This window comes from Etheostoma spectabile, chromosome 3 (assembly GCF_008692095.1).
Source record: "Etheostoma spectabile isolate EspeVRDwgs_2016 chromosome 3, UIUC_Espe_1.0, whole genome shotgun sequence".
Lineage (NCBI taxonomy): Eukaryota > Metazoa > Chordata > Actinopteri > Perciformes > Percidae > Etheostoma > Etheostoma spectabile.
The window spans coordinates 33,373,368-33,388,156 of NC_045735.1; the positions used below are offsets into that span (position 1 = coordinate 33,373,368).

The 14,789-nt window shown below is 41.7% G+C and overlaps 1 protein-coding gene across 2 annotated transcripts in view; it reads left to right on the plus strand.

Annotated features, from left to right (window-relative positions):
• Positions 1 to 722: 722 nt before the first annotated feature.
• LOC116674227 (Na(+)/H(+) exchange regulatory cofactor NHE-RF3) overlaps positions 723 to 14,789 on the plus strand; it is a 44,222-nt gene continuing 30,155 nt past the window's right edge. Inside the window, exons 1-2 of one of the 2 annotated variants that reach the window (XM_032506834.1) lie at positions 723 to 880; positions 8,551 to 8,578. In XM_032506834.1, the coding sequence (XP_032362725.1) occupies positions 865 to 880; positions 8,551 to 8,578 (44 nt within the window). In that variant the 5' untranslated portion in view covers positions 723 to 864. The remainder of the gene's footprint in view (positions 881 to 8,550; positions 8,579 to 14,789) is intronic. The other variant, XM_032506824.1, reaches the window with a different exon arrangement.

Genomic DNA, 14,789 nt, shown 5'->3' on the forward strand with positions numbered 1-14,789 from the left:
ACGCAGGTTTGAAGGGTGAATGTGTGAGTGAATGCAAGTGTGTATAAGTGCGTGTTTACAATGTTAAGTTTGTTTGTAAATGTCTTAAAAGAGAAAATTCAATAAAATATATTGGAAAAAAAAAAAAGTGTACTGGTGTTATGTACCTGTTGCATTCAAGTTCACTGTAACCAGGACAGGTATACAGTTGGAAGGGACCACCCAGAAACCTGACTCTGTTGTTATTTTATATTATTGACTATTTTATGTACAATTAACTGTTGTCTAGAGATATTTTTATATTTGAGTTATTTTTATCAATTCTGAATTGACTCGCGGGCCTGATTAAACTGTCTTACAGGTGGCATATGGCCCGGAGGCCGGAAGTTCCCCACTCCTTGTATGAACCAATACAGTTTTAGAGAATTGAAGATTAAATTATTGGACCATTGTAATGTCAACCTTCTATTATGGTTGTTAATTGGTTGGATAAGATCAGCTATAATTTGCACTCACCCCAGCACCCTGCTGTTGTGAGCAATGTTGTTATCAAATACATTTTTAAAAAGGGAAGAGGCATTTTTTATCTCTTGTCTAGGCAGCACTTCCACTAAGAGATTGTTTGACACATTTTCATTTCTCGTGTATTGACAGCCGACCATTGCTAGCAACATTATCAGCTAAATTGTAACAGTGTTTTCTCTTCCACCATAATGTGTGACTTTCAGCACCCAGCTTTCCTCTACCAGTCAGTCAATGTTTAACCTAGATGGCTGTGGGGAAAGGAGTTGCTATCCCACCCGCTGAAGGAGGCTTTTATTGTCTGTGTGTGGTGCACAGCGTCTCAGTCTGAGCAGGACTACACACACACACCCTCAGGACTCCATGAGGTCCACCACAGGTAGGCTCTTTCTCTTTGACAAACTAATGACTATGATTTGACTAAGTCAATCCATGCCACTCGGTCTTGACATAACTCACCTGTGGAGAAGTCTTGAAGGCTCTGGTGGTAAATATTACTTGTGTGCTGTATTTGAAAGTAAAATCAGTTGTGCATGCTTGTTCTTGTATTGTTTTAGGAACAGTTTGGTCTGTTGTCTAAAATCTGATAGGTGCTACACTACACCACTGATTTTGATCCAACCCCACACAGTGACTCCAATTGTTTTCCTCCTAGTTAAATATTGCCCATTCAAAGTCCTTGTCTGGATACATTTTTACGACACTGAGGCTTTTACAATTTCTAATAGAGACCTCTGGAGAGGAGAGACCATTGAGAGCAGATTATTTTTCTTTTTGTCAACACAGTCCATGTACACCGTCCTGCTGCCAGAAATACTCAGAGCATTGAATGTAGATTAGTCACTCAAGATAGTACCCAACAAGAATTTTTAGGAAATCAGTTTTTTTTAACCATTTGTTTTTTAAGGTTTTTTGTCATTGATCGGAACCAATGGGCTTGGAGCCGAGAGCCACAGACAGGAAGTCAGACAGCATTGAGAGACAGATTAATTGTTATGGGGTTGGCATGAAGGAGGATCCAAACGCAGAGTTGGCAGGCAAAGGCAGGATAATTTGACACAAACAGTCCAAACTCCAAGGAAAAATGCAATAAACTCCAAAACACAAAATCCAAAGGGGTCCAGGGAGAAAAAGGGCGAGGAACAGACAGGGCAAAAAAGGCAGGGGAGACTCACAGGAAAGCTGGTCACAGGAACGGGATTTCACAGAAAGACAAGGAACAAACAGGCTTGGCAAACTGGCAAAAGGATCTGACAAAGGGAACACGGGTACAAGAGGTAATGAGGTAACAGGGAACAGGTGAGACATCAGGTGAATCACATTAGGGCGGGGCAGGACAATCAGACAGGCACAAAGCAAAGCAAGACAAGACAGGTAACCATACTACCAAAACAAAACAGGAAGCAGAACAAACACAAGACCAGGGGCCTTTTGCAAGAAACCAGGATAAGGGATTAAGCCGGGATATTCAAGTTATCCTGGATGAATTTAGCTTCGACTCGGTTGCACAAAACCAGATTGAATTAAGCCCAGCCAAGTAACCATGGAGATTTATTCTTTGTGGCTAGCCTGGTCCAGAGCAGGTTAACAGCCAGGCTAAAATTAATCCTGGAGTCTCGTGTGTCAAATCAGCTGCGGCTCTGATCCAAAATAAACGTGTTTAACAGTTATTCCGTCGTCTTCTGCATGTGTTCTGCTTTATTTTTATTATCATGCATTAGCCTACTTGTCTCTATTGTTGTAATCTCTCATAACGGACAGTTTGTGTTACTCCTTAATATGTAGACCTAATGTTTTTTATTATAGCTTACGTTGGTTTCTTAACCTTCTCAATTAGTCTCCCATCCCTGGACCAATAACGTGGTCTATATACTGAATGTATCTAGTGTAGTTTACATTTGTCACACCGGGAACACCACAATGCTTCTTCATCTTTTTATTTTGGTGCTGTCACTCTTCAGAAGAATAAAAAACATGAATATTGTTTACAAATGCTCACAGCATGTATTGAAGTCACTTACTTCTTTTTCTAGTTGTTGTCCCTTTCTGATTGTTCTGTATGAACATTAATTGTACAAAGAATTAGACATAGCTTACAGAGATTTGCGCACATGGTTGTAAAACATGTTCTCACGTTGTGAATAAGGGTTTGAAATTAAGCCTAGTCATTAGGGTCCATTCCCCCAGGAACATTATTCTCTCTGCTCACTTTTAAGGCAAAGGCTAAATAATAATAAATTTTATTTATATAGTGCTTTACATGGTAGGCTAGTCAAAGACACTTTACAGTAAAACCAGCACATTTATCACATAAAAACAGAAACATGAAACTAGCATATTTAAAGCAAGTAAAACACAGTGTAGCCTACAACTTTGTAAAAATGTGGAGTGACTATAGGCTAAGTTAATATGTTTACACCCTCACACATTCAGTGGTCCGCTATGTTGGGCTTTTTCTCTCCGTTTGACAACAGCTGTATTTCCCTTTTTGCATATTCTTCCCCTCCTCGTTACTTTCCGTTAGAAGCTGCTGCTCATTGGGTGAAACATGTGGCGCATGCGTCTTCTCCATCTCTGCATCAGTAAATCTGTGATCGATACCGTGGTCTATTTAAGAAAGCCGTGAACGTGCACTTCTCCCAGCTATCTCCACCTGGCTCGACATAGCTTCGCCTGTTCATCCTGGCTCGGCAAACGTGCAACCGATTAAGCCGCAATGAGAGGATCACACTAAGTCAAGCTGCACTTTTTCATTTATCCTGGATATCTTTATTCTACTTTTGTGCAACAGGTCCCCGGGAGAAAACTAAGAAACAAACACAAGGAGGCAAAAAAAAGGAAAAAATAATCCCAACAAGACCCCAACCCATGACACTAACACATTGTTGGGTTGGGTCTGCACATGTTGACAGGTTTTTACTACAAATTTGAGGAACTTGTACTCTTCTTGAATATTCTTTTTTTGTGCTACTTAAACTTGTAATTCACTTCAGTACTGTTACTACTACAGTACTGTTACTACTACAGTCACTTACTGGTTATATACCAATCAGAGTGCAACAGTTCACACAAAGACGGGTTATTAAGTTTTATTTGTTTTTTTTACTACACTACTTTCAGAGGAAAATATATTAATAACAACAAAATGATCTTGCTTTGAATGTTGAATATATCATTTGGGTGTTTTATCTAGTAATGTGCTTAGTAAAACTTAATGATAGATAGAAAAATTATAGGAAGAACATAGGAAAATTGAAAAGTTCCTTTGATTGATCTTTTTTAATTTAAAATGATATGGATAGGCCATTGTTAATTTAATTACATTACATTGTTGTTATCTGGTCAGAGTCAATGACGTCTCCTCTATCTGGTCAGGGAGTGTATATTCTGCTCTCAAGCTCCAGACAAAATGGCCAATGGCTCTATGTTATCTTGTGAGCGTGCAATCATTACAATATGGTGTTATATGCGAACAATTTAAATATTAACAAAGACAGTAGAATGTAATCATAATTTTTCTAACAGCGATACACAGTCCTACTTAGTATTTTATATATGTAAATAGAAGTATTTGGTATATTCATTGTGAACATACAGAGTGACAATTCACTTAACCATTAGGACTATGGGACTAAACTAGATTAATCAGACTAGTCTAATTTTACGATATATTTTTTTCAAATTAAATTGAAATAAAAAACAGAAGTGATTCATAGACAATGCATGGATTTCATGGATTGTGTTATGTTTTGCTTTAGATATAACTGTCTTAATAGAAGGAATAGACAATATAAAAACAAAAAAATAAACAGGCAGTGAAGTAGAGTGTGTAAGAAGATGCTCTTCTCCTCTGCTCTCCCTGTGTCTCATCTTAATTTTTGTTTTAGCTGTCTGGTGAAATGCAGCCAGTGAGTATGAGTAAGTTATAAATAGAGCAAGACAATACTGTTTAAATGGCCTTCAACTGTCAGACTGACCTCAGACAGCCAGCTGGTCTCTGTTAGTAAACAGACACTTGTTTTTTTTCTCACAAATACAGTACACAAGTGATCAGCACAGTTACTTGTAATAGAATCAGAATCAGAAAAGATTGTATTACCAAGTAAGTAACACTAGGAATTTGCCTTGGTGCAAAAACCAAACAAAGTATACAAACAAAGAAGGTGTTATGGTTTAATGCAAGATGTGCAAAGATGATGAGAAATGTTCAAAAAAATTCAGGAGATATAGTGTGCAATGTACAGGTATGTAGTACATGATGTACGCTTGCATCATGTGCCAGGGGGTTAGAAGACTGCCAGTGGTGGTTCCGGGCCTTGCATATGAGACCAACTTGTGCTGTGAGGTTCTCTATGGCTGAAATGCACTTCCGTATCATTCCGGCCCACTATAACCCATTGTGGCAGAACTTAAAGTACCAGTAGGACAGAGCAAGGTCATAAAAGATGATTTATTTAAACCATGCAGAATGCTGTTGAACATTGTTGGCTCAAAAGGTTGAAATGAAGTGATAATATATCTGAGTCACAATCAAGGGGACATGCTGTTGGTGGGAGGAGACCGATCATAAAATAAACTTAGAGCATAGAAATGTGTCTACTCTTTAGGGCCTTTGGTTTTGGAGTGAAATCAGGAATGGAGGGAAATTAAGGGATTGGTTAAATGACTGTTCCACAGCAAGACAGGCAACTTCTGAAGAAAAAGGAACATGCCTTGAATTAGCACCACTATGACAGAGCTGTGAGAATCCTTTTTATTAAAGGCTCAATTTTTGTGTGAAGCCGTCTTCCTCGTTGGCAGTGGAGAAGTTTTCTTATAAATTCACCTTGTACTTTGACAGAATATAAGCTGAGGTCATGTTGTGAAATTGTAGTCACCATAGTTTTAAAGTTGTTGTCCGATTTGAGACCGTTTCTAGCCTCAGCTTTGGCAGTAAGTTGTAATCGCGGGTGCGCTATTGGGACTTGCAAGTGAGGAGAAGACTGAATGACAGCACGATGCCCGTCAACACTGCTAATGCAGCTATCATGATTACTCACCGAGGCTATCGGGGAGGCACAATGTTTTCTAGCACTGTTTAGCAGTCAAATGAGTACAGCTGTTAGTTGTGCACGCCCAGCCCGGGTAAAGTTAATGCACTTATGCCCAAGTGGCGGCAGGCATCTAACTAATGTGACACAAACACCCTACTAGCCATTGTGGAAGAATGTCAAACAGCCTCAGCAGTTTAAGTTGAGGCAGAGGAAGAGCGGGCAGCACCGCTTTCCCCTTATTCGCTGAGTGTGGCGGAACATTATGAGCGGACACAACATGGCTAATAGTGCTGAGCCAAACTGAACTTCAAAAAGAGCAAGGAGCAAAAACATTACGACAGGTTTAGCTAGATGAAAATCTTATGGATGACAACTTTAAGTAAAGATAAAAGCAAATACAGTTGACCCAGGCAGCTAAAATTTATTGAATTACTTACTGCATTTTTTTCTTTCAATTCTTAATGTAGAAATTATAACGATTGATTAGGGGGATCATCCCATGTACACATGAAATATGTAACCGTGGAGATAGTCTCAGTAAGAAAGGGAAGCTCTTCTGTTTGCGCTTTGAATTAAGACCTTTGCAAAATGAATAATTAAATGTTTTCTGTCCTAAGAATTCATTGAGTAACACTTTTAAATTAAGTACTTTGAGTGTGACTTTTGGCTGCTCAGCCTGTGCCCTATTAAACAAAACTAGGTCGAAACCTAGTCCTGTATGTGGTTGGACCATGTCTGGTCAGTGTGATAAATTATTTCCAAAAAGATTATTAAAAAAAAAAAAAAAAAAAAAAAGATTAAACTCAGGACAGGACAATAATGATTTATTTTTATTTTTAATCTCTTAATGGAAATTAAATAAATATTATTCTAGTGAAATCTGGTTAGAATGAAGAACACAGAGACCAGTTAGTACCAGTCATTCCTCCTATTTTAGCCTGTTTGTAACTATAGAGACTACGGTCGTGATGTGAATTTGAGTGAACAATGTAAGACATTGTGGCATTTTAGGACCCAGAAGCTACTGACTGAGTAGTATAGAGGAGTGACAGGCTGGGAATGAAAAGGATTGGGAATAAAATAAAAATGTACATTCTCTAAGTCAAAATGCTAATGTTATCATGAATTAGCTTGTTCTTGTTTCCTAACCGTTTTGTGAGTTATAAGAGCTCAGCTGGTAGCTTCATGGAAACAGCCAATGCTAACGTAAGCTGCCCTCCATCTGTCACTATAAACTCAGACTTCATATACACTAACAACGTCTAATAGCTTTATCCTCATTAACGTGGCAGACAATCTCAAGGCATGTTTAATTTAATTTTGTTTTGTTTATTTTATTATTTATTGGTTGGTATTCCTGTTCTTTTAGTGTCCGTTCTGTATTGTCCACAGCTGTGTCTTATTTGAAATTGTATGGCTGAGTTGCGGCCCAAGTTAATGTAAGGGAAGAGGTGGGAAAGTATTTGTGTAGTAGTCCGATTTCTATTAATCCACAATTCTAGTAAATAGTCCTAGTCTAAAGGATAATAGAATAGAATACTACTGTTTAGTATTATTTAAAAAGAAAATTGGGGGCCAGGAACACAATTGTGAATGAAATGTCATGGCATTCTGAAACATCTGTTGTCCTGTCAAAATATCAATACAAAAGAAAAAAGTTCTGACAGCATCAGTTGGCATAATTAGTAATACTGTTAGCATGGTTGCTAAGGACCCTAGCCCAGCTAGTGTGTTGTGCTTGTGTAAAACATAGTGGCAGTAAAGAGTAAGCCTTGACCTGCCTCAGCCCTGACGCAGAGAGCAGAGGAGATGCTGAAGCATGATAATGAATCACACCAAAACATTAAAAAGAACCAGTGAAGTTGGTTTATCAATATTATCCTGAAAACATTTATAAATGCAACACTTTCTTTTTTGCCCCCATTTCCACGAGCAGAACTCAAAGATCTAAGAGTTTTTCTATGTGCACAAAAGGCCTATTTCTCTCAAATATTTTTCAAATCTGTCTAAATCCACCCACCTCACAGGTGTGGCGTATCAAGATGCTGATTAGACAGTATGATTATAGAACAGGTGTGCCTAAGGCTGGCCACAATAAAAGGCCACTCTAAAATGTGCAGTTTTACTGTATTGGGGGGGATCTGTTGATAGTTGATTGTGGCCCACTCCTCTTCAATGGCTGTGCAAAGTTGCTGGATGCTATAATCACGTCTAATCAGCATCTTGATATGCCACACCTGTGAGGTGGATGGATTATCTCTGCAAAGGAATAGTGCTTAACACAGATTTAGACAGATTTGTTTTGCACAATATTGGAGAGAAATAAGCCTTTTGTGGACAAAAGTCTTAGATCTTTGAGTTCCGCTTATGAAAACTGGGGGCGAAAACAAAAGTGTGTTGTTCAATAAGGGCTGTCAGTGGTATGGATTTCCAAAGAGCAACAGCCAGTGGGGAAACACCAACACCCACTCACTCACTCACTTATTCACTTATTCATTGATATACTTTTGCGTTTATAGGCTTGCATTGCTAACCTTTGTTACACAGAACCTTTTGAAAAGCCATCATTAGAAACTGTTTGGAAAAGGGCAGGCACTTTAAAAAAAAAAAAACAGGCAGGGGATTGGATCTGTCTATCATGTCCCCATTGTTGTTTTATCACACACACCTAAACCACCCATGTAGCTGGCAGTTGCCTCACACTAGACGCTGGTTGGTTTGGTAAGCTGTGTTCAGGCACGAACACATAATTTTAAGCAGCTTCCTACAGTGTGAGGCAGTGCTGTTCTATACTTTTGGTCAATGTTTCATCAGAGTTGTCCTTTATATTCAAGTTACAGCCTTGATAGTTGTCCATTGTAAATAATGTAAATAATACATTTTGGACAAACACTAAACACTGTTTGAGCTCACCTAAATGTGTCTGGGTCCTTGTGATGATGACAGAGCAAGGTTACAGCTGTCTGTGGCTGCAGGAAGGTACAAGTAACTTACTGTGTCACTGTCACCCCCACAGGCTGCCAGGATGCAATGGAATTTCCACGGTAAGTACAGCTTTAGATACACTGTCTTAATACTACTGTAATACATCCTGATAAACAGAAATCTGCTGCTTATTAAAAGATCACACTAGTGTTTTAGACCATTCCCTACAAATTCTATAAACCTTACAATAATGCCAGTTTGTAAAACATATTAAAATTACAAAAACAAACATTTTCATGTTTCATTGGAATTATTTTTGCTGCTCGCAACTGACATGGACAAAATTCAACACCAACCTCTTTCCAGAAACAATCTGATACTCATAGGACACACTGTCAACAGTTTTCATTGAACTGTAACCTTGTTGAAAGTATGTTGTGTTCATTGCCATGCAATGATGATGTAACTTTGATAACACTGAAGCAGATAAAAGCTGAACTGTGAGCTTCTTATCTTCTGGATACTTTCAGCAGCCACGACCACAAGGAAATGTTATCCTCTATGCAACATGTGTTCATCTTACCAACCTTATAAGCAGACAACAATGTTGATATCCAACAATCTTGCAAAACTTCAGATTAAATTTAGTGACAAGGTTTTTAATATTCCTTAAGGTGACAGTAAGAATTCAGTCCTGAATATATTTTTCTTCAAGTAAAAACAATTGAATTGAGCTGAGAGTATAGTAGTCTATATTCTCGATGTTCCACTTCCATGATTGCTCCGGTTCTGCAGGAATGCCGCCAGATGTATGTCTTTCGCCAATGTCCGTTTCCCTCCCCTTTCTTTGTATTGGAATTTTAAACTCCGGTAGATTGATGAGTTCTCTGGTTAAAGGCTCTTCAGATCTCTCCAGGGTAAATTGAAAAAGCTAGCTAGCCAATTTTGATTTGTGTTTTTGTCAGTGGTAAGTTGTATAGGGGTGACGCTCTTCCACCTGCACAGTACGGGGCATAGGCAGGAAGTCACAGTGGCTACGGAACGCTAAATGAGGAAGTCACAGGTGAATAGTGTGAGGGGAATAACGATATGGGAAGCCACAGTTTTTTAACCGTGGACGCATGCGTGTGTATTATCGTGATGGATTTTGTCAAGTCCCGAAGTTAGCATCGTGTTTACTGATTTTTGCACACGTATGAGCTCAATTCACATCAGTAATGCAAGCAGCAGTGTTTTGTAAGTAGTTTTACTAGTTTTTTTCTGCATAAAATAAAGTATTAATCGCTTGCCATGGCAGACCTGATTTATTTTTTTTATTTTTTGCACCATTACGCGTTGGAGACGACTTAAAATTCCCTCAAATGCCTTTTTTTTCTGTACGATCGCCACTACAAAAGTTTAAAAACTACGCTTTAATGGACGGATCACGCGTATGTTGGGTAGGCAGTCGCACAGCGCTCCAGCTGATTCCACTTAGTGTACGCCGACAGGAGAAATTGGACGCTGCTAAATTAAAGTGGGCTAAAGCAACATCGAAGAATAACGGTAGGATTGTTATCAAGCGGTGTGGAAGAGATTGGGCTTCTCACAATCAGGATACAGGTAAATCCTGCTTCAATTCTAAAATAAACCCTTGAGTTTAAATCATTATTGAAATGAGTAACGTGGATTTGAATGCACCTGTCAAAGAGAAACGGAGAATGAACTTGGTAAAAGACCAGTTAAACTCACGGTTAAATCTTTGGAAGAAAAAATATCACATCAGAAGTTGAGCAACTGATGCTTTAAAAAAAAATGTGTCCGAGGTACAGATCATATATGATACTTTTCTAAAAATGATTCGGGCAACAAAAGAGTTGCATGAATTATTGAAATCATTGCGAAGGAGGAAATGTCGAAACAAAAAGGGTTTGACGCAGCAATGCAGAAATAATTAAAAGGATTAAAGAGTGGTTGCTTGACACTAAAGAGCAATGCAAACGTGATAATGATGATGATGATGATGATGATGATGACGAAGTTGACAATGCTGCACTACAGATGACCGATCATTGATTATATTGGTCCACTTGACAGTGTTTCAAATGTTGGTAAAAGGTACACATCAGCTCCCTGCTCCAGCCACAGGTCTTTAAAGTCATCAACCTCCTCTGCATACCTCAAAGCAGAGGCTGAAAGGGCCGACATCGTTTACCTCATAACGTCGGCCCTGGTTTTCTGACCACGGTCAGAAAAGGGACAATCAGGAATGGTTAACGCTGGTGACAAGGAAGGGACTGAGAAGAGTGGTGAGCATATAGTGACAATAACCGGTGAAATAAACCATAGGAATTAGCATAAAAGTGCCGGTTTCCCCTTCACTGATAAAGTATCCAAGATGGCAGCCTCCAGTCAACGCCTTGCCACTGAAAGTAAACACATGTTTGGAGAAATGACCAGCCATTCCAACCCTTTCATGTCACTGACTGCCGTAGATGAAATGGGAATAAAAACAGAATATTTAAACAAAAGAAACAAATGGAAGACAAAACAACCCATTCTTTCTGGGGGAAGAGACAGATGCATTAACACAGAGTGCAAGTGACACATGCTATATCCCCATACAGCCATTGAAGTTATCAGACACTAATCCTTTAAAAGATGATCTGTTAAAAGACTCATGCGCTGCAAAGACCCATGCTCACACGTGCATAATGCTGAAGTTTGTAGGCAGCAGGCAGTGCCATGAGCAGCCACTGTTGCAATGCCCAGTGCAAACCCCTTTGACTCTGCTCACTCAGGGAGTTTAATTCATCGCACTCCTTTCTCCTGTCATCCCCCATGCCCTTCAATCCCACAGTGTCACACCCCTGGCTGTAATTCACTCAAAGACGTTACATACATTGCAGCGAAATATAAATCCAGAAATACATACCCCCCACTCTCCTCACCAAGTATGGACAGAGTAAATCAAGTTTGCTGGCCCAACCCTACGCGTCAGCCTTCGTCTGAGAGTGAGGATGACTATGATTACATTGAAAGAGTCCCCACTCTGCGTCCTGGCCAGTATGATAAAACCACACTGTGGAAGGAGTTCTACACCGGTTTGAGAGCTGTGCCAAAGCTAATAACTGGACTGAAAAGACTATGACTGTCCAGTTAAAATTCTGCCTGGTGGGTGCAGCAGGGGTAATCGTCCACAGGAATCCACGGTCAGATCAATGGGACTACAGCCGCCTGGTGGAGTAAGTCAACACTGCTTATGGCCCTCTTAGGAGCATGCTGCTGCAGTGACTATTGAGCTGAGGCAGCGTGTTCGCAAGGCAGGTGAAGCTCTCCATGAGTTACAAGATGACATATACAGCAAAGTGTCAGTGTCTTACAGTGACAGGACCGAAAAGAGCAGGATGCTAGGTGTCAAAATTTTCACTCAAACAATAGGAGATGCAGGGATTGTACAGAAATTGTTAGAGAAATGGCCCCACACGCTAGCCCAGGCTTATATTGCTAGTTGCCTAATGCAGTCGAGGCTACACAGCGTGCTGGAACAGAAACCACACACTGCTGTGGTCAGGGAAGGAGCGGAACGTGGGGAGACAGGTGCTGTGGCGACTAACAACAAGGTGGTTTTCCTTCACCAAGGAAAACCACCAGAGGCCAGCCTTCCATGAGAGCCAAGAGCCTACAGTGCTTCATGTCATAGTCAGGAAATGAGCATTCATCTGACAATTCAGGAACTGGAGATCTGTGCTGTTCTGGACAGTGGGGCGTGGAAAGTACGCTGCTGGGAGTTGGACGTGGTGACGTCCCTGTCATTGGGGACGCGTACATCCCCATCTAGATCAATAACCGACAGGTGAGCGTGCATTTCCTGGTGGCTGACATTGCTGGTGAAGAGGCCCTCCTCTGCCATCCATTCCTTGTTCAGGCCCAAGCACAACTTGATTTTGGAAAGAGCCCCATTGTACTGTTTGGGGAAGAGGTGTCACATTTCCACGCCACGAGCAGACGGGGAGTTATTGCAGGTTTTCTGCCACCTGCAGAAGTCCTGCAGCCTGCCAACATCCCAGCCGAGGCCAGGCAGTCAGAGCACCCTACTGTTCCCCAGCACCTGCAAGAACTCTACAACCAGAGTGTGGCAGAGCTTGACCGAGAGGAGCGGTTCCAGCTAGCCCAGCTGCTGTGCACCTACAGCATTGTGTGTTTGACCGGACCCAGCAATCTTGGCTGCACAAACCTGGTGCAGCATGACATCATGACACGGCCAGGGTTTGCTGTTGGATGGCATGGGAACGTTGAGGACGCCATCATCTTCCTGCTCAACCGCATCTACACCCACCTGGACAGGCCGGCAAGCACGGTGAGGGTCATGTTTTTCGACTTCTCCAGTGCTTTCAACACCATCCGGCCGGCCCTGCTGGGTGAGAAGCTGACAGCGATGAAGATGGATCCCCCCCTCGTGTCCTGGATTGTTGACTACCTGACTGGCAGACCACAGTATGTGCGCCTGCAACACTGTGTATCAGACAGAGTGGTCAGCAACACCGGGGCCCCGCAGGGGACTGTCCTCTCTCCCTTCCTCTTCACCATCTACACCACAGACTTCAACTACCACACAGAGTCTTGCCATCTTCAGAAGTTTTCTGAGGACTCTGCTGTGGTTGGATGTATCAGCGAGGGTGACGAGGCTGAGTACAGAGCTGTGGTGGGGGACTTTGTCACATGGAGTGAGCAGAACCATCTCCAGCTCAATGTGACAAAGACCAAGGAGCTGGTGGTGGATCTAAGGAGAGCCAAGGCAGCAGTGAGCCCTGTTTCCATCCAGGGGGTCAGTGTGGACATTGTGGAGGACTACAAATACCTGGGAGTGCACTTGGACAATAAACTGGACTGGGCCAAGAACACTCAAGCCCTCTACAGGAAGGGCCAAAGCCGTCTCTATTTTCTGAGAAGGCTGAGGTCCTTCAACATCTGCAGGACAATGCTGAAGATGTTTTATGAGTCTGTGGTGGCCAGTGCTATCCTCTTTGCTGTTGCATGCTGGGGCAGCAGGCTGAGGGTAGCGGACGCCAACAGACTCAACAAACTGATTCGCAAGGCCAGTGACGTTGTGGGGGTGGATCTGGACTCTCTGTCGGGGGTGTCAGATAGGAGGATGCTGTCCAAACTACATGCCATCTTGGACAATGTCTTGCACCCACTCCATGGCTTGTTGCTCAATCACAGGAGCACTTTCAGTGACAGACTCATTCTCCCAAAATGCACTACAGAGCGCCACAGGAAGTCATTCCTGCCTGTGGCCATCAAACTTTTTAACTCCTCCCTCTAAGTGTCTGACACACACACACACACACACACACACACATACACACACACACACACACACACACACACTTAGAGAGGTTGAAACTGGACAATATTATCTGTATTATCTGTTTTGTGCAATAACACTGGCCTGACATGTGTGCATTCTCAAATACCACAATTATTATTATTATTATTATTATTTAACTTTTCACCATTCCAAATCCTTAATTATGTGAATTATGTAAATAATGTATAATAACATTCCTTTATGTAAATACCGTACGTATCCAATTCCTTATATTTCTTTATTTCTTGTATTTCTACTCTATTTATAATATTGTGCAACTACAACACAGAGTTTCCCTTCGGGGATCAATAAAGTATTTCTGATTCTGATTCTGATTCTGAAAAGCAACAGGAGGCTGACCAACAGGTGGAGCAAAGCCTGGAAGCTGGATGGGCCCGTCGTAGCCACAGCAGCTGGGCTTTGCCCATAGTGAAGGTGCGTAAAAAGGATGGAACGTACTGTCTCTGTTTAAACTACAGAACACTTAACGACTGCTCAGTCAATGACGCTTATCCGCTGCCTTGCTTCCAGGACACACTCGACACTCTCTCCACTGCCAAGTGGTTCAATACACTGGACCTTGCCTCTGAATATTGGCAAGTTGAGCTGAAACCCCCCGTGCCCGCCGAGCAGCCGCTTTCTGCACCAGAAATGGACTGGACCAGCTACATTCCAACGGCATATGGGCCGTGTGTTGGCTGGCCTGCAGTAGGAGATGTGCCTTGTGTACTTGGATGACATAATTGTACTGGGTCGGGATGTGTCGGAGATGCTTCAGCGTCAACCTGTTGTAGCCGGCAAAATGCCGCCTCTTCTGCCGTGAAGTGGCCTATCTGGATCATATAGTTTCAGAACTGGGTGTGTTCACGGACCCCATCAAAGTACAGAAGGTTCATGAGTGGCCTACACCCACATCAGTCCAGGAGGTCCATCAGTTCATTGGCCTGGCATCATACTACCGACGATTCGTGAAGGAT